The following is an 18,151-nucleotide window of genomic DNA, read 5'->3' as shown; positions in this document are numbered from 1 at the left end:
CTGCTGCCGGGGGGCCAGCCCCAGTGGGGCTGTGCGAGGGAGGAAGAGGAGGGCTGGGGCCGAGGCTGAGGCAGGGCTGTACCGGAGCGGCTGGCGTCACTTCCTCCGGCGCAGGGCGCATCGGGGGGAGCGGAGGCCGTGCAGGGATGAGCCCCGACATGTCAGCACTGTTCGTCCTTCTCCCTGCTGCAAACCGCACGGAACAACCCCAGGAGGGACTCAGCCCCCTGCAAAAGACCTCCTCAGATTTTCTAAGTCTGATTATTTACTGTAATTATTAACAATAATTCTATTTATACCCCAGAATCACCAAAGCAGTTCCACTCCCAGAGTACGAAGAAGCAGCAAAGAGCCGGTCCTTGCTGCACAGACGCCACCAGCTAAAGCAGCTGCGAGATTCTGTGGTTGCCACCGGCACAGCCCAGCAGCCAGGACAGGCCAGGGGGCTTGTGAAGAAGCGCTTGCTCAGTGCCAGTGTCGGTGGAGAACGGCCATGGAGCCACCAGCGGCCCCTTCGGCACAGCCTCGGTGGAGACGGGGTGGGAGGATGGTGACCCCCTCTTTGCCACGTGGCTGCTCAGATCTTCTGCACATAGTTCCCAGGGAAAAGCCCTTCCTTGCCATGCAGCCGGCCTTTCCACCAGCCGGAGGTGTCTGGGAAAGGGGGAAAAAAAAGCCCTTGGTAAGGCATGGTGCTGCCGTGGGGCAGAGCGGGGCAGGGCAGGATCCCAGTGGTACCTTCCAGCAGGATGTCGATGATGTCTCCAACATTGAAGCTGAGCTCGTCCACGTCCTGCCCGATGTACTGGTAGAGCGCCTGGCAGCGCGGCACGGTCACCTTGGGCTGCGGCTTGGGACGCCCGGCCGGGGGCGGCCGCTGGCTCAGGCTTCGCCGGCGCTGCATGCTGCGGGAATGGGAGAAACGTGTCCACAGCGGGGGGAGCAGGATGTGCTGCACCCTCTGTCCATCCTGCTGAGCCCCACCAAGGGGGTGCTCTGTGTCTGCAGCTCGGGTGGGTCATGGAATCATAGAATAATTTTGGTTGGAAAAGCCCCTCAGAAGCATTGAGTCCACCAGTTCCCCCACCCCTGGCACTGCCCCGTGTCCTGAGAACCTCATGTCCGTCTGTCCAACCCCTCCAGGATGGTGACTCCAGCACTGCCCTGGGCAGCCTGTTCCAATGCCCCACAGCCCTTTGGGGAAGAAATTGTTCCCCAGATCCAACCTCAACCTCCCCTGGCGCAACTTGAGGCCGTTTCCTCTGGTCCTGGCGCTTGTTCCTGGGGAGCAGAGCCCGACCCCCCCGGCTCCAAGCTCCTTTCAGACAGGTCAGAGATCAGAAGGTCTCCCCTCAGCTCCTGTTCTCCAGGCTGAACCCCCTCAGTGCCTGAACTGGGAGAACTGGGGTGTGCAAAAGCCTGGGAGATGCTGTCCAGGTTGCCCAGAGCTGGTGGGGCTGTTGCTGGATCGGGCAGCCGAGCTGCTCAGAAAGAGCATCTCCTGGGGCTGGCGGTGGTGGGAGGGGAGGATGGGGCTGCGGGGATGCGGGTGCCAGTATGGGACCTACCCGGCCACCCCCTGGTCAGGCACATTGAGGAAATCCATGTTCTGCTCAGACGGGGGTCTCGTCTTCGGCTGGCGGCCGGTGTTTCGAGCGGGCAGAGCTGCGGCCGGTGGCCCCCGCGCCTGCTTCTGGGGCGCCATGTAGGTGTCGCGCTGGGCCCGGCCATTGCCACGCGGGAACTGGGGCGCCCCGTTCCTGCAGGTGCCTGGAAGACCCCCCCACACCGGCGATGGTGTGTTACAGGGGGCCCAGGCTCAGTTTGCACCCCCCTGGGAGCGCAGCACTGGCTGGATCCAGGCCGGGGTCCCCCCTTCCCCGGACCCCCCCTTGGCACTGCCCTTCTCACCTCTGGGTGCTGGTGGGACATTTCGGGAGGGTGCCGGACACCTGCTGCCACCTCTGCTCTGCGTTGCTCCTTTCCTCGTGGGCTCTGGGGGGGACATGAGCCCCCAGTTAAGTGATGGTCCTCAGAGCTGAGCTCCCTGCAGTTTGCACTGAGCTGCCCTTTTTCCCAAAACACCTCATGCTGCCCCATCACCCGAGCGGAACCGGGTCCCTCCTGGGCAAAACGCAAACCCTGCAGGGCTGGGGGACACGCTGGCTCACCCCAACGTCCCCAGGCCTCCAGCTGTGCCCTGTGGCCCCAGCGCGCCTCTCCCCCTCCACTGCCACCCCCAGGCACCCTGGCACTCACTGGCATTCCTGGGGAGCCCGTCCCCGATGCTGACCGTAAGGGTTTTGCCTCCGGCTTTGAGGATGGCCACATCGCCCTGTCCTCTGACGAAGGTGACATTGCGGGTGCCGCCACCGCCCCAGCCCTCCTTCTTCACCCGAAACTGTAGTCTGGGGGAGAGAGGGGCCGTGAGGCCACAGGGACAGGACCTTGTCCTCCTTTGTCACCTCTCCCGTTCTCCATCCTTACGTGTCCTTGAAGGAGAGGCACAACTTGGTGTGGGTGAGCTCCTCGTAGCGTTTGCACAACAGGCTGATCAGCTCCGTCTTGAAGATGGACTCCAAAAAACTGTCGGCATCGCTCTCGTGGAGGATGAAGAAATCATCCTGCCTGGTGCTGGGGGAGCAACCCCGGCGTGGGGGTGTCAGTGGGGGACAAGGCTGGTGCCAGCCAGTGCTGGGGTGGAGCTGTGATCCCCTGGGGAACCGGGTCCACCCCAAGCAAATTTGGAGGGCGATTTAGCTGGAAACCTCCCTGGCATCCAAAGCTCCATCTGTGGGGAGCCCCCTCCCCGTGGCTCGGTGCCCGGCTGCCTTCACGGCTGGGGGGCTGGGGGCACTGGAGGATGGAGATGCTGGTGGGTGAAGCCCCTGCCAAGGGACACACCTCAGCGAGACGCCGCTCACCGCCTGCAGCTCCACCTTCTTCTTGAGCACCTCCTTGATCTGCCCCTTCTCTGGACCTTTCTTCACCTTCTCCCGCCCGATCACGTAGAAGTACTTGGGGGTGAGGATGAAGTCCCGCTTGATGGGCTGGGAAAGGGGGGAAGCAGGGGGTGTGGGGGTGTTTGCAGGGGGGCGCAAGCCCCCTACATAAACCTCCCAGCCAAGGGCAGCCACCATTAGCCACAGCCTGGCCTGTCCCAAGCCCTGCGTGTGTGTCGTACCTTAAACCTCCGGTCGTACTTAGTGATGGTGTCGGCGAAGTCGATCCGCTCCCGCTTGGCCAGGAACTGGCGCAGCTCCGGCCGCTCCTCCATGCCCAGGTAATCGCCCACGAAATTCCTGTTGATGCTGTTCCTCCTCCGCTCTTTGAAGTTGTAGAGGATGTTGGAGGCTGTGTGGGACCCCAAAGTGATGCTGGTGGGACAGGGCTCTGCGCCGGCGGCTCAGCCCTTGGTCCCTGCCTGCCCTCCCAAACCAGCTGTGGGATCCGTGGGGACTGTGGCAGCAAGAAGTGGGGCTCGTTTTATGCCACAGGAGGAATCTGAGCTGCTCAAGCTTGGCTGGCTTTGAAACCCATTAACTGCCCTCAAAAAAAACTTGTGCTGTGGGAGGGAGGGACCCAGCTGCTGTGTTTTTCCCATTGATTTTTCACGGCATGCTTGGGAGGGTGGGAAAATGCCAATGATGGGGTCAGGTGGTGACCACTGGCCTTTCCCATCCCTCTGCAAATTTCAACTCTCAGCTGCTCCTCTCCATCTCCGTGCAGGCAATTAAATGAGTGAGACAGCAAGAGGCTCCAGTTTCTGTCCTACAGCCCCTCCCAGGGCTGGAAATAGGAGCAAGAAATCTGCACCCTCCTTTGAGATGTAGGAAATGACCCTGGGCAGCTCACTGTCCTGTCCTCACTCTCCTCCTCGTCAGTGTCACAATTGGGAGCTGGCTGCTGCTCTCCTGCGGCTCTGGCAGCGGGGCTGTCCCCGGCGAAGGGCACCCTAAAAGAGGTGTCCGGGTGCCGGTGTCCCCATCCTCGCCCGGCCTTACCCTCCTCTCGCATCTGCTCATATTTCCGGATGGCGACGTGCCGGCGCCAGGCCTTCTGGATCACCCGGGCAAAGCCGTCGAATTTCCGCTCCCGCATCTCTTCAAGGAGGAAAAGCTGTGGGGGTACACGGGGTGATGAGCCAGGGGCCCCCAGCCCCTGCAGGGGGGTCTCACCACAGCGATGCTCAGTGTGTGCAGCACCCCCGGGGGCGCTGGGCTGTGGGGTGAGGGACAGAGCTTCATCACCTACCGATTCGGGGTTCTTGACAAACACCTTGCTCCGACCCATCTGGTACTGGTCTGGGTCCATGTTGACAGAGCGCAGCAAGTGCTGCACCCCTTGCCGCTCATCCCCGCGCCAGGTCGGCCACGTCTCAGGGGTGAGGATGGCATAGCTGCCAGGAGAGGGGACATGAGTCATGGCCACACTGCGGGGACCCCCAAGCCCCCATCCCGGTGGTCTCTCACCGTTGCAGGAATTTGTGGAAGAGTCGGCGGTAGGCGAAACCTGCCCGGCGCACTCGGATGTTCTCCTTCAGCCCCAGGTACTCGACTTGGTGCTTCACCCTGCGGAGCCGGGAGGGACAGAGCAGGGCATGGCAGGTCGGTGGGGGACATGCTCAGTGCCTTTGGCCACAGAGGGACCAGCCCAGAGGTGCAGCTTTTGGATGAAAACTGGTCTTGGCCACATCCTCATCACTGGGTCCTGCTCCCTGGCCTCTTTCGTCTCCCCAATACATCACAAGGCACCTCTGTTACCTGTTCTCCTCCCAGTCCCGGGGTTTCTTGGTCTCGTTTGGCTTGATGCAGCGGATGTAGTGTGGCGTGCACTTCATTAGCGTGTTCACCAGGTCATTAGCCTGTTTCTGTTGCAAGGATCGACCTCTGTAGCGTTAAAGGCATTGGTGGGAGCCCATCACCCTGCTGCTACCCCAGAGGCAGCTACTGTCCCACAGCCCCCGGGACGTACCTTGATTTTGGAGCCTGCAGTGGTCGGTCGTCCCTTTTTGTCAGAATCAAGTTTTTCTGGGAAAAGCATCCGGATGAAACCGCTGAAAAGCAGGTGACAGTCCCTGGGTGAGAGCCGCCAAGCTCCCCAAGCTCAGCAGGCGCTGAGCTGGAAACAGCTCCAGCTCTGCTTGCTGCTGCTGGGAGATCCTGCACTGTCCCCCTGGACTGCCCCCAGGCCGAGCAGATGGGTGCTGGTGAGCACCCCCCTTCCCAGCCCTGCACCCCTGGGTGCTGCTGCACTCAGTGGGCGGATGCTGCTGGTACCCACGGGGTGATGCAGGATGCTCAGCACCCCGAGCTGTGACTCCAGCAGAGGCAGGACCAGCAAAGCTTTGTGGTCTGGATGTGGAGGATGCTGCCCTCTGCCCCAGCCCTTTTGGGGTGGCCCCCAGGACCGCAGTGCTGCCAGGACTCACTATTCGCTGCTCTGCATGAGCTCGATCAAGTCGGTGAAGAGCACGTCCCGGTTGCGCTCGCAGAAGCCGTTCACATCATAGGAGACCTGGGGGCAGGGATCGCAGAATCACAGAATCATTTTAGTTGGAAAAGACTCTTACGATAATACAGTCCAACCATTCCCCCGCCTCTGGCATTACCCCATGTCCCTGAGAACCTCATCTCTGTCTGTCCAACCCCTCCAGGGATGGTGACTCCAGCACTGCCCTGGGCAGCCTGTTCCAACGCCCAACAGCCTTTTCCAGGAAGAAATTGCTCCCAATATTCGATCTAAGCCTCCCGTTCTCCAGGCTGAACCCCCCAGGTCCCTCAGCCGCTCCCATCACACTTGTGCTCCAGCCCCCCACCAGCTCCGTTCCTTTCTCTCAACTCGCTCCAGCACCTCATGGGCTTTCTTGGCATGAAGGGCCAAAAACTGACCCCAGGATTTGAGATTTGGCCTCACCAGTGCCCAGCACAGAGGACAGTCACTGCCCTGGGCCTGCTGGCCACACTTTTCTTCAAACAAGGCAGAATACTGGTGGCCTCTTGGCCACCTGGGCGCGCGCTGGCTCATGTTCGGCTCAGCCCCGTGGGGTGCAGGACGCGGGTGTGGGGTGCCGTACCTTGCCTGCGTAGTGGTGGATGACGAAGCCCGAGCTCCAGCTGTTGAAGTGCTCGTGGGTGCCCACGGCCGCCTGCAGCTTCTGCAGCAGGGTCTGGTCCGCGCCCTCGCCGGTGGCATGCATGGTGGCACAGACATCGTCCAGGACACTCATGATACCGGGGGGGTTCTGGGGGAGGGACAGTGGAGCTGTGGGTGTTCAAAGGCTCAATCCTGCACCTGGCTGTGCTCAAGTGCCCTGCACTGGTCAAAGCTGCTTCAGGCTGAACCACAGCTTAGGACATGGAGCTGCTGCTCTCCCAGGGATGCTCCTTGGTAGGACCAGCTAATGCCATCTGTCCCCAAAAGCACCCAGCCCATCCAACACCCCCCTCCCTGGGTGTCTTGGCTCCCCGAGTGAGCATCCCCGGGGAGAGGACCCCACTCACCAGCTTGTTCTCTATCAGGTCACACACCACCTTGTTGTTGAAGTACTGGATCTGGGTCCACTTGATCCCCTCCTGCACGTATTCCTCCTGGGGAAGCACAGGGAGAGCTGGGGGGAACATCGCACAGCCACCCTTCTCCAGCGTGGCACTGGGACCAGCTGGGGTGCAGGGTGCAGGAACTGGGGTGCTGGTGCGGTCTCCCCATAACCCACTCCCCCCTGTACCTGCTCTGCCTTCAGGGTCAGCTCTATGAAGATCTGCTGCAGCTTTTCATTCACAAAATTAATGCAGAATTGCTCAAAGCCGTTTTTCTGCAAAAGGGCAAAAGAGGAAAAGAGTAGATGGGGCCAAATTGGGTGAAGATGTCCCTGCTCATGGCAGGGTTTGGACTGGATGAGCTTGGAAGGTCCCTTCCAACCCAGACCATTCTGTGATTCTATACCTGGAATATTTCAAAGCCGTAGATGTCCAGCACCCCGATGCTGTACTCCTCATACGGCTTCTGCATCGCCCGGTTGATAGACTGCAGGGAGAGATGGGACGAGCCACCTTCATCGGGGTGTACGGTGGTGGGGCCAGGAGCGGACGGTGAGCATCCTCTCCCGCGGCCGCGCTCAGCCCACCCCACCGGCACCACGCACCTCCACGAGGAAGTCGAAGACGCGGGCGTAGAGCCCCTTGGCCAGGGCGTCCCGGGTGTAAGCCGCCTGCTCCACGTTGAGGGTGACGGTGATGGACTCGGAGCGGCCGCCCCACTTGCTGTCCATTTTCCTGCTGGTGACCTTCTCGTTGAGGCGGTCCTGGTTGATGCCCAGCAGGTAGGCAGGGAAGGCCAGGGCTGGGCAAAGGGGGAGGGCGGTCAGGGCTCCCCGCTCCCCAGACACCCCCGTCACGCTGCCCACAGCCACTGCCAGACACCCCAGTCCTGTCCCAGTGCAAAGCACAGCAGTGATGCAGCAACCGGGGATGCAGGATGTGGTCCTTCCTCTGCTAAATCACAGCAAGCGACCCCTGACATCTATCCCCTTGCTAATTCCCTTGCTTCTCCCAAGTAACAAGCGCCAGGACCAGAGGAAACGGCCTCAAGTTGCGCCAGGGGAGGTTGAGGTTGGATCTGGGGAACAATTTCTTCCCCAAAGGGCTGTGGGGCATTGGAACAGGCTGCCCAGGGCAGTGCTGGAGTCACCATCCCTGGAGGGGTTGGACAGACGGACACGAGGTTCTCAGGACATGGGGTAATGCCAGAGGCGGGGGAACGGTTGGACTCGATGATCTTGAGCGTCTCTTCCAACCAAAGTGATTCTATGATTCTGTGATTCTATTTAAGCTCTGGTTGTGCCATTTGCTTGCTGCCCCAGTTTCCCCATGTCTAACAAGGGGAAGATGCCAATGCTGCCTCTCTCTTCTGCCAGGGGATTTGTGTTATGGGGAGTTTGCAATTCATTGCCAAAGGCCTCTGTGAGTGCCTCCGCTTGTCCCCCTTGCAGCAGGGGGAGCTGGCTACTCACAGTCGGCATTTTCCACCCGAGCGTAGTTGCCTTCCTCCTGAAAGCTGATGTTGCCCAGGTGCAGGATCCCCGCCACGATCTGCAGCACCAGCTGCTGGTCCTCGCCCCGGATGCCGATGACCTGCATGGCGTTCTGGGGGCACGGGGACCCCATCAGCCCCTGCCCAGTCTCCCTTTGGGGACTTTCCCTTTGGGGACTCCCCTTCTGGGGCACTCACCATGGTCTCATGGAAGTCAGTGCGGTCATCTGTGCCCTCCACCTGGTACGTGTCCGACTGGTTCAGGTAGTAGTAATAATCCGGGCTCATGATCCCCAAGTTCTGCCGCTGCTCTTGGGACGCCCCTTCGATGAGCTGGGACAGAAATGGGGGCTGCGGCTACCCGGTCCCTGCGGCAGCCCGGCTGGCTCTGTGTCCCCCCCCATACCTGGTAGTAGATGTGGAAATTCCTCTCGCACTCGTTCTGGCTCACCACCCGCGACTTCTCCAGCAGAAAGTTGGAGATCTTCCCACCGTCAGGCTCGCCGCCCCGGCTGAACTGGATCTCGAAGTACTTCCCCTGCCCCGGCACAGCGGCCGCTCAGAGCTGGAGCTGGGGGACCCCTTGCCCCCCACATTCTCTCCCTTTTATCCCACCACACCGGGAGCTTCGCTGGGATGGATCCCAGCCGCGACGCCGGCCCTCTGCACCTGCCCCGGTGACTTACGAAGCGGCTGGAGTTGTTGTTGCGGACGGTTTTGGCGTTCCCGAAGGCTTCCAGCAGCGGGTTGGACTGCAGGATGATGTCCTTGACGTGCTGGGGGCAGAGGAGAGGAAGGAGCTGAGCAGGGGGGGCCACACACCTGCACCCCACTGCAGCAGCTCCGCCTTAAGGCTGGGGACAAACCAGGGGCTTTGTGTGTCCCCAGCCCTGGAGCCACCACCAGGTGAGGGAGCGGTTGGGTTGGGAGGCAAAGCGATGCACGACGGCGGCGTGGGGAGCGGCCGTACCTGCACTTTCTCACCACCCCCGGACACTTTGGAGATGTAGCCCATGATGTATTTGGCTGCCACCGTTTTCCCAGCCCCGCTTTCTCCGCTGTACAAATGTTAGAGCAGAGATGTGAGACAGCCCCACCGGATCCACCTGTCCCTGACTGCATCGGGGTGGGATGCTGGATTAGAGCCAGGGGGTGACAGTGGGTGGCGGGGGCCGTGGCCGCTCTCCTGCTGTGTACCCTGAGTGTGTGGCCGTGCTAATGCCGGGGACAGGGCTGCCCCGGTGCTCTGGGGATGCTCTGGGACAGAACGAGGGTGGTGAGAGCCTGGCCCAGGTTCCCAGAGAGGCGGTGGCTGAACCATCCCTGGAGACATCCCAGGCCAGGCTGGACGGGGCTCTGAGCAACCTGAGCTGGTGCAGATGTCCCTGCTCATGGCAGTGGGGGCACTGGGGGCGCTGGGAAGGGCCCTTCAACACAAACTATTCTGCAATTCTGTGATAAGTGGGGCTGGAGCAAGGCTGGGTGAGAAGCTGCTCCAGGAGCTGTTGTATTTCTTGTTGCTGGATTTTGGAGGGGAGGAGGGAGACTTAGGAGCCTTGAGGGGAAGTCTCTGCCCTTGCCCCACATCCTGACCATTTCCCTTGCAACACTCAGCCGGAAAAGCCGTGTTGCACAAGGCTCGGTCCCCGCCTGGTGCTCATGGCCCAGGATGCCGGGGTCCCTCCATGGACTCCCATGTTCTGGGTTCCCTGGGACCCACCATCGGGCTTCAGCCACCTCTTGCCACTGTGTTTAGCCGAGATGACCCCAGGGTGTGGGGAGAAAGGGTGACCGGTGTCAGGGGGTCCCCGGCTGCACCCACGTACCCCCTACCTGATGATGACGCACTGGTTCTCCCCATCGATCAGCATGTTGCGGTACATGTTGTCGGTCAGGGCATAGATATGGGGGGGATTTTCATACTGAGCCTAAATGGGGGACAAGAACAACAGCACTGAGCACAGAGCAGCCATCAGTGATCAATCCTGAACCCCCTTCCCCAAATCCCCTTAACCCTGCCCACACATTGCGCAAGGCGGTGGCACCCAGCGGGGATGGGGAATTAATCTCTTGCCACAAACACGAGCTAATCAGCAGTGCGTCAGATGTTTTTTTTCAACTCTCCCCTCCTCCTTGGGAAGCTTCTTGTGGCAGAGCTACTCGCTCGGGCTGAATTTTCCCATGTTTGGGTTGCTTTGGTGTGTTTTTATAAGCAGAATTTCCCAGGAATGTGGATTTGCTCCTGAGTCTCGTTACTGACTCTCCATCAACGTGTTTGGGAAGCACCAACTTCTGCAGCACCCAAAGGGAGGATGGGGACACTCACGGGACACCCCCCAGGTGTTTTGCACCAAATTAAACCCCATAAACCCCTGGCCAGACCCCCGAATGTCACACAGCATCCTCACCGCCCCCTGGTACAGCTCAACCTCCCGGTCGGTGAAGTACGGCATCTGCTTGAAGGGGTTGACGGAGATGAGCACCGGCCCGATATAGGTCTGAGCGGCAGGTTAAGGTCCGTGTGTCCTTTCCCATGTCCCGCTGTCCCTTCCTGCCCCAACTGCTGTGTTGGGAGGTGGCGCCAGAGGCAACAATGGCAAGAAGGTGTTGGGGGGTCCCTGCCTCTGCCTGGAAGCAGCACCAGGGATATCGTGAGGGTTCCAGCTTGGGTGCAGGCAGAGCTGCTGCTGTGAGTTGTCCCCAGCGTGTCCCCCGCAGTGTGACCAGTGCAGGGTACAGCAGCAGCATCCCTGCAGCTCCCCAGCTTTGTGCTGCCTTAATCTGGCTGCAGATCAGCTCCAAAAGCATCATTTCCAGCATCCTGCAGCCTCCCAGTGATCACTCTCCACTCAGCTGCTCACTCTCCATCCGCAGCTTTTGCAGCAGGAGCCCATCTCCGTCTTACAAGCAGGGAAACTGAGGCACGGAGAGGGGGGAACTGCTGGCTCCTGCCTTCCTCACCCCCTGCCTGCAGCCTCCCCGGGTCACCCAGAACGGAAAAGTGGGGAATTGTGCCTGGAAATGCTGCAGCGGCAGATGGGGACGAGCCCCCAGTGCCCAAGGGGAGCTGGAGGCTGGGGACAGAGCGGTGTCCGTGGGGTGACCCCAAGCCCTCCGTGTCCTGTTCTTGGCCCACCTGACAGCAGGGGAGGGGGAAGAGCAGCCGAAGGGCAGGAAGAGAGGGGCTTTTCTGGGAAATGCAGAAGCGTGGGGCATTGAGTCATGGCTAGACGGGCTCTGTGCGCAGTAGCACAAAAAAAATAGAAAAAGGAAGAGGCTGTGTGGGGTATTTTTTTTCCTCCAAAAAAAAAAAAAAAAGTCAACCCCAAACCCAACCCCTAAACACATTTAAAGCCCCAGGGCTGCTGAAAGAGCGGGGAGGATGGCTGCGTCACCGCCAGCCTGGGACAGAGCATCGCCTTGTAAGGACAGAGCCGCATCTTCAGGGAAACCGCAGCCGCTGGCGGCGGCGTGAGCAAGCGGCTCAGCCCCAGCCCCACAGGGCTTGTGTCCCCTTCCCCACCCGAGCTGGGGCGCAGCCCCGAGCAGGTGTGGGGTGAGCAAGGCGGGGGGTCAGCACCTCGAGTTGTGGGTGTGGGGTCACCTCCCCATCCGCACAGCAGAGCCACCGAGCACGGTGCTCGGACCTGTCGCCTCCGTGATGGGGGCCAGTGACCGCAAAAGCATCTGGGCTGGGGGGAGAAGCAGCGGGTACAACGCTGGGCAGGGTGGAAGCTTTGCACCCCTGCGGTGCCTTCTTGGCGTCCCACGTGGGCTGAGCCCGGTGGAGAGCAAGGGGTGGCACCTCGTCCCCGTGTCTGCAGGGATGCTCTCACTCCATCCGGGGTTTGCCGTGGGCGTTGGAGCAGCTGGGTGACAGCAACAGGGGACAATGCCACTGCTGCCACTGGGGTCTGGCCCCTTGGCACAGGCAAGTGGGCTTCCAGTGTGCAGGAGCAGAGAGAGACAGCACATCATAGAATTACAGAATGGTTTGTGTTGAAGGGCCCTTCCCAGCTCCCCCAGTGCCCCCCCTGCCATGAGCAGGGACATCTGCACCAGCTCAGGTTGCTCAGGGCCCCGTCCAGCCTGGCCTGGGATGTCTCCAGGGATGGGGCTTTGTGGCCACAAAGGAAGGACCAAAGTTTGTCCTGGGTTGCAGCTTCTCCAATGAGTGCAACTCAGCTGGTGACCAGTGACGTTCCCCTTGCTGATCTCGACCTCATCGCACCACAGTGTGGGGATGGGACACTGAGCACTGGGACAGCCCCAGTTTGACCCGTGCCTTGGCAAAGCCTCGGAGCAAAGCCCTGCCGCTGCCTGTCCTCGTCCTGCTGCCCCGGGAAGGATACAAAGATGTAATCATCCATAAAACGCTTCTTGAGGTTCTCCACAATGGCCTCCTCGGAGATCTTGGACAGCAGGACCATGTCGTCCACACCACTCTGCTTGACATTGTGGCTCTGCCAGTGGAAGCGTTCCTTGCTGCCCTGTGGGGAGAGGGCTCAGCAACTGCCCCGGGGCCACAGCGGCTGCCCTGGGGCCACCACACAGGGAGTGGGGCTACCAGCCTGGATCCAGACCCAGCCCGCCCAAGCTACTGGTAGAATCATAGAATAGTTTGTGTTGCAGGGCCCTCCCCAGCCCCCCCGGTGCCCCCCTGCCATGAGCAGGGACATCTGCACCAGCTCCGGTTGCTCAGAGCCCCGTCCAGCCTGGCCTGGGATGTCTCCAGGGATGGTTCAGCCACCACCTCTCTGGGAACCTGGGCCAGGCTCTCACCACCCTCAGGGGCGACAATTTCTTCCTCGTGTCCAGCCTGGTTGCTATAACTGGCTCCCAGCCCAGCTGTGGCTTCAAAACTGGCACCTTCAGCTGGTGCAAAGCCGGGTGTTTTGGCCACAGTGGGAATTTGCAAAGCTCCAAATTTCAGCTCTGCTGCACCCAGACTTGTCCCATCTCTCTGGCCTCATCCTGCCTCCCCACAGGTCTGGCACCCTAGAGAGGAGCACAGGCCCTGCAGGTGTCTTTATAACATCACCCCTGCTCCTGGAGGTAACAAAGGGCTAACGAAGCAATTACTGCACAGGCTTTGCTGATGAGTCAAAGGGGCAGCAAAAATAACCCAAGGGAAGGCCAAAAATTGCAGCTGGTGGGGGTGTCCCCCAGCACTGTGCATCCTCTGCGTCCCCGTGTCCCCTTTACGCTGGGGCAGGGGTGTGACCGTGTCCCTGTCACCCTTTCCAACCTGCCCAGGGAGACACCAGCACCCACTTTCCAGCCGCCCACCAGCTCTGTCCTCTGGGGCCATGGGGCGGCAGGAAAACTGGGCTGTGATTTAAGCCCTTGTGGTGCTGAAACCAACCCTGGGCTGTGAGGGGAGGGTAAGATTTCACTGTGCAGAACAGAAAACTGTTCAAAGGCCCCTTGTCATTGATGCTGCAGAGGAAACACAGCCACGGTGGCTGCGTGTCCCCGGCGCGGTGCCGGGAGGGGACACCCCACCTGGACCTGCCCACGGGTTTTCTGTGCCGGTCCCGGGTTCTGCTTTCCCCTCAGCGCTCCCGGCACCGATTTCACTTCTCCTCCCCCACATTGCCCCCGGCCTCTTACTCTTTCCATTTCCCTTTTCTTCTCTTCCCCTTTTTCTTCATTTTCCTGCTGGCTCTCCAGATTTCAGGCCTCCAGACCCTGATGCTTTCGCGCTCTCTCATCTGCCCCTGATTTCCGCGGGCTGCCCGCGCCCCCCAGCACCCACCCTCGGATGCTCCGCACAACCCGGCACCATGGCGACAGGGGACAGAGGGACCATCGTGGAGGCGTTCGGCAGCATCGTGCTGCTCCACCCGGCTGGGCTGCTGCCCTTTGCAACCCCAAAAACCATCCATTTCCCTCCCAAGTGCAACTCAAGCCCCCAGAGCTGGCAGAGGGGCTTTTGGGTTCGTTGTCCCACCGCCTCCCCTTGGGACACAGGGACCTGGGTCGGCTCAGGGGGCGCCGGGGGGTCGGGGCTGCTCATGCAGCCTGAAACTGCGCCGGGAGCTTCTGCTCTTTCTCCCATTTGTTGCTTACGGGCTCTTTTCTTGCCCTTCCCCTCCTCTTCCTCCCCTCCATCCTAACAAGCCCCTAGAAAGGACACCTGGAAAAGCACAGACGCGCTCGGTCGCTCACTCCAGGTCACTCTGCTGTCACGCAGGGACTGGCGGTGACGCCAGCAGCCTCCCAGCTTCAACCCAACCTGGCCCAAGCCTCGTGCTTCACGTGGAGCGGGTCAGGGGTCCGACGCTTTGGTTTCCCGTCCCCCGGCACAGCCAACCTGGGCTCGCGTGGCTGGTTCTGGCACCAAATTAAGGCAAATACGAGCATTTCCTGTATTGCAAGCTTGTCGCTTTTGAGCTGACACCTGGAGTTTCTCCCACAGTCAAACTCAGAGCTGTCAGCAGTGTGTGCCTTCGCGACACCTCCTCTTCCTCCGGGCGCAGGGTCGGTGCTTTCCTGGCCAGGGCACCTGGTGCAGCACAGCAGCAGGGAAAGCACCAGCTCGCTTTAAATGAAGGTTTTGTCCCCAATATCTGCAAGGCCGTGGCCGTTTCCACCCTGGTTCTGGGAACACAAAGTCTGCCGGGTTTTCCTCAGAGGTGGCGCAGGGGTTTTGCAGGGTCAGGACTCGCTAAGCTGCGGAAAAGCCTCATGGGGAGGATGAAGAGGAGTGATGCTCCTCAAATCTGTGACACGGCCTGTGCTCAGCACCCAGCGAGCCCGTGAGGGCTGGTGGCTGCAGGCAGCGTCCCCGCGGGCAGCGGGGGCACAGACTGAATTTGCTTTCCGAGGTTCGGGCAGCGGTTCCTCAGTCCCCTCCTCTGTCCCAGGCCAAAGCCAGGGCTGAGCCAAGAGCAGCAGCTCGACAGCCACCCCATGGGCGTCCCCAGGGAAGGGACTAATGGGTGGCCTGGACCAAATGTCTACATGAGGCCATTTCATCCTCAAGCCGAGTAGGGAGCAGCTTTTGGCAGCCCTTGGCCTCGGCTCCCAGGTGCAATTTGCAGCCACTTTGCACAAGGGTCTTTGCTCTGCTGGTGTCCCCATGCACGATCCCATGAGGATGCCCAGCTGCGGGATGGGGACCGTCACCACTGCCCGTCCCTGGGCTTGCGGGTGCGTGACAGGATCGCTGAGGCAGGGAGGCAGCGGCCCTGCAGCAGCAATTGCAAAACATCATCTGTTTTTCTTTAAAGCTCAGGTCTGAGCCACCGAAAAAACCCCTGTGAGCAGGGAGCGGACGCAGCCCAAGGTGGCACCTTTCATCTCAAGACAGGGCAAGCCCAGAGGAGCCAACACCTTAAAACCACAGGAAGCCTCGAGAAGAGCAGCGCGGGGCGTCGCATCGCTGTCACCACCACGCTGGCTCGGGGGACAGGCAACGTTTGGGGATGGGGCATTTCTACTGCATTTTGGGGAGGGGTCTGGCCCGGACCTCAGAGCTCGTGGCTGCGCAGCCCCACGGCCCGTCATGAAGCCACAAAACATCTTTGTGTCTCTTGTGGTGGTGGGGAGGGGAAGGTGTCTTGCGGAAGACAGCATCTGAGCAGCCTCTTGGAGGTGACAACCACAACTGCGGGGTGGAGAAGCCTCCGTGTCAGCCTGGCCACCGTCCCCTTCCTGGCCGGGAGGAAATGTCTGGGGACAGTGTCACCCCCAGATGCAGAGGGAGCAGAGCTGCGGGCTGCAGGACGTGGCTGTGGCCACACCGTGCAGACTCTCACTCCATGCCTGAGCATCTGCCTCATTTTGAGAGCTTTTGTCTTCCTCTTCTGCCTCCAGACCAACCACCAGCTCTGCCCACTGTGCCGTGCTCTGCCCACAGCCCCTGTTCCTCATATGTGTCCGGGGTGCAAGGTCTGACCTTGGGCACCAACATCCAGAAGGTCCCTCCCAGCTTAGAGCCAGCCTGGAGGGTATGACTGTCTCCAGCAGCCCCTGGCACCATGCTGCGCCCTGCCCGCACCAGGCACCACACTGTGCCTGCACCCTGCACCACGCTCTGCCTGCACCCTGCCCGCACCATGCACCACACTGTGCCTGCACCCTGCCCCATGCTCTGCCTGCACCCTGCCTGCACCATGCACCACGCTCTGCCTGCACCCTGCACCATGCTCTGCCTGCACCCTGCACCATGCTCTGCCTGCACCCTGCACCACGCTCTGCCTGCACCCTGCCCGCACCCTGCACCACGCTCTGCCTGCGCCCTGCACCACGCTCTGCCTGCGCCCTGCCCGCACCATGCACCACGCACCACGCTCTGCCCGCACCATGCACCACGCTCCGCCTGCGCCATGCACCACGCTCTGTCTGCACCCTGCACCACGCTCTGCCTGCACCCTGCACCATGCTCTGCCTGCACCCTGCCTGCGCCATGCACCACGCTCTGTCTGCACCCTGCACCACGCTCTGCCTGCACCCTGCACCATGCTCTGCCTGCACCCTGCCTGCGCCATGCACCACGCTCTGTCTGCACCACGAGTGCTGAAACCAGAAGCACTGGTGGGAAGTTGGGCCAAGAGGAACAGAACACAAGGCTTCTCTCTCCTGTGGGTACCACACCGGCGACAGCAAAATCAAAACCGCTTTGTGTTGACCCGGCCTCGCCGTCTGGTGCCCTCCATCCTGCTCGGGTCAGTGCTCCGGGGGGCACCGACCCTGCACCCAGCACCCATCCCCGGCTGCTCCCCACCGCTGCCTCACCCCCAGCTCCGCTCTCTGTCCCCAGCCCCAGGCAGCACCGTCCCCTCTCCAGCGGGGACACTGGGGAGGCTCCTGGCGCCTCCCAGAAAGCAGCAAAGGACCCTGATGGGTGCAGGAGAGGACAGGGCTGACACAGCCCCGGGGTGGCAGGAGGAGAGGGTGACACCCCCAGGGTGCCCAGGGTGGCCGGGGTGGGGGGAGCCCAGCGAGGGACCCTGTGCACTCACCATGGTGTCCCTGCGTCCCGCGCACAGGGCACACGGGCTCCTGTCACCGAGGGCTCAGGGCCATCCCGAGACACTTTGTGTTTCTGCTGTGACTACAAATGGCAACTGATTTTTTTCTTTCCTCCTCCCACTTCCTCATTTTGTGCCAAACTGGGGGTGGGGAGGATGAGGGTGGCTCTGTGCTGCAGGGGGGGCCTTGTCGTGGCCCCGCCCGGGGTGACCCCACCTTTGCGGCACACGGTGTCACCGAGCTGGGTGAGCAGGGGATGCTGGGCAGAGACTGCAGGGATGCCCAGGAACTCCACAAAACCTTTCGCCCCGCTCCGAGGTGACACTTTGATGTGACCCCCCCAGGAGCAGGCAGTCAGTGCTGGGGCTGCTCTGCTTTAAGGTGGCTTTAGGAGCAAGATGCTTTTGGTTGCTGATTTGGTTTTGGTTTTTAGGTCTTTTGAATATAAAAGGCCAGACTTACGGAAACATTTTGGCTGTGAACGGGGTGAAGCCATTTCAGAAAGACCATTGCTGGAGCTGCGTGGGGGACGGCTGCATGGGGTCCCCACTGTGACTGCAGAGCCAGAGCTCCTGCAAACCCTGTGCACGTGGACCCATCTTCATGGAATCACAGGACGGTTTGGGTTGAAGGGCCCTTCCCAGCTCCCCCAGTGCCACCCCTGCCACGAGCAGGGACATCTGCACCAGCTCAGCTCCTGCACAGCCCCCACCCAGGGCTGCGCTCCCCCCTCTCCATCCTGGTGACACGTGGGACATCACCCGTGACCGGGAGGGTGGGTGATCATCCAGCCCCCTCGCCCTGGCAGGACACCTTGGGTATCAGAGAGGGTGGAAGTCCCAGAGGTAAGGGAGTGTGTGCAAAGCAGGGAGCTTTCCAGGGAAAGGTCTGATGCCATGTGGGGACAGCACGTGGCTGCTTTATACACAGAAATCCTAGAAACACTTTTTTTTTTTTTAACTATATATCAGCCTTCGCATTGCAGAGCAGAGGGTGCTGAAAGGAGCGCCCAGCCTTCCACCAGGGCCAGGGCTGGAGGAGTAAGAATATTGCCAACCAGTGGGGCCTGATCTGGAATGCATGGCAAATTCTGGAATGTATGGCACCTTCTGGAATGTATGGCACCTTCTGGAAATGCCAG

General features: G+C 61.0%; 1 protein-coding gene across 1 annotated transcript; it reads right to left on the bottom strand.

The window, feature by feature from the left end:
• Window positions 1-305: 305 nt before the first annotated feature.
• On the bottom strand, window positions 306-17,086 carry MYO1F (myosin IF). The gene is made up of 28 exons (XM_065652229.1): window positions 17,001-17,086; window positions 12,384-12,521; window positions 10,440-10,529; window positions 9,865-9,959; window positions 9,002-9,089; window positions 8,718-8,807; window positions 8,438-8,569; window positions 8,230-8,364; window positions 8,012-8,144; window positions 7,145-7,341; window positions 6,946-7,026; window positions 6,728-6,814; window positions 6,504-6,590; window positions 6,077-6,244; window positions 5,432-5,517; window positions 4,975-5,056; window positions 4,764-4,870; window positions 4,473-4,571; window positions 4,255-4,399; window positions 4,005-4,119; window positions 3,185-3,354; window positions 2,905-3,050; window positions 2,488-2,634; window positions 2,260-2,408; window positions 1,912-1,995; window positions 1,569-1,770; window positions 739-905; window positions 306-654 (listed from the first exon to the last, which is right to left on the bottom strand). The coding sequence occupies exons 1-28, from the start codon at window positions 17,001-17,003 to the stop codon at window positions 578-580; spliced, it is 3,300 nt and encodes a 1,099-aa protein (XP_065508301.1). The 5' UTR covers window positions 17,004-17,086; the 3' UTR covers window positions 306-577.
• Between the last annotated feature and the right edge of the window lie 1,065 nt (window positions 17,087-18,151).

The sequence above is a fragment of the Caloenas nicobarica genome, chromosome 27, assembly GCF_036013445.1.
Source record: "Caloenas nicobarica isolate bCalNic1 chromosome 27, bCalNic1.hap1, whole genome shotgun sequence".
Lineage (NCBI taxonomy): Eukaryota > Metazoa > Chordata > Aves > Columbiformes > Columbidae > Caloenas > Caloenas nicobarica.
This window is presented reverse-complemented; position numbering and strand designations above follow the sequence as displayed.

Bases quoted from the DNA above. Each gene is read 5' to 3' on its own strand.
- MYO1F (XM_065652229.1), bottom strand. The intron at 3,051-3,184 runs GTACGACACACA...CCCCTTTCCCAG, and splicing joins AGTACGACCGGAGGTTTAAG to CCCATCAAGCGGGACTTCAT. The intron at 906-1,568 runs GTAGGTCCCATA...CCATTCCCGCAG, and splicing joins CCTGACCAGGGGGTGGCCGG to CATGCAGCGCCGGCGAAGCC.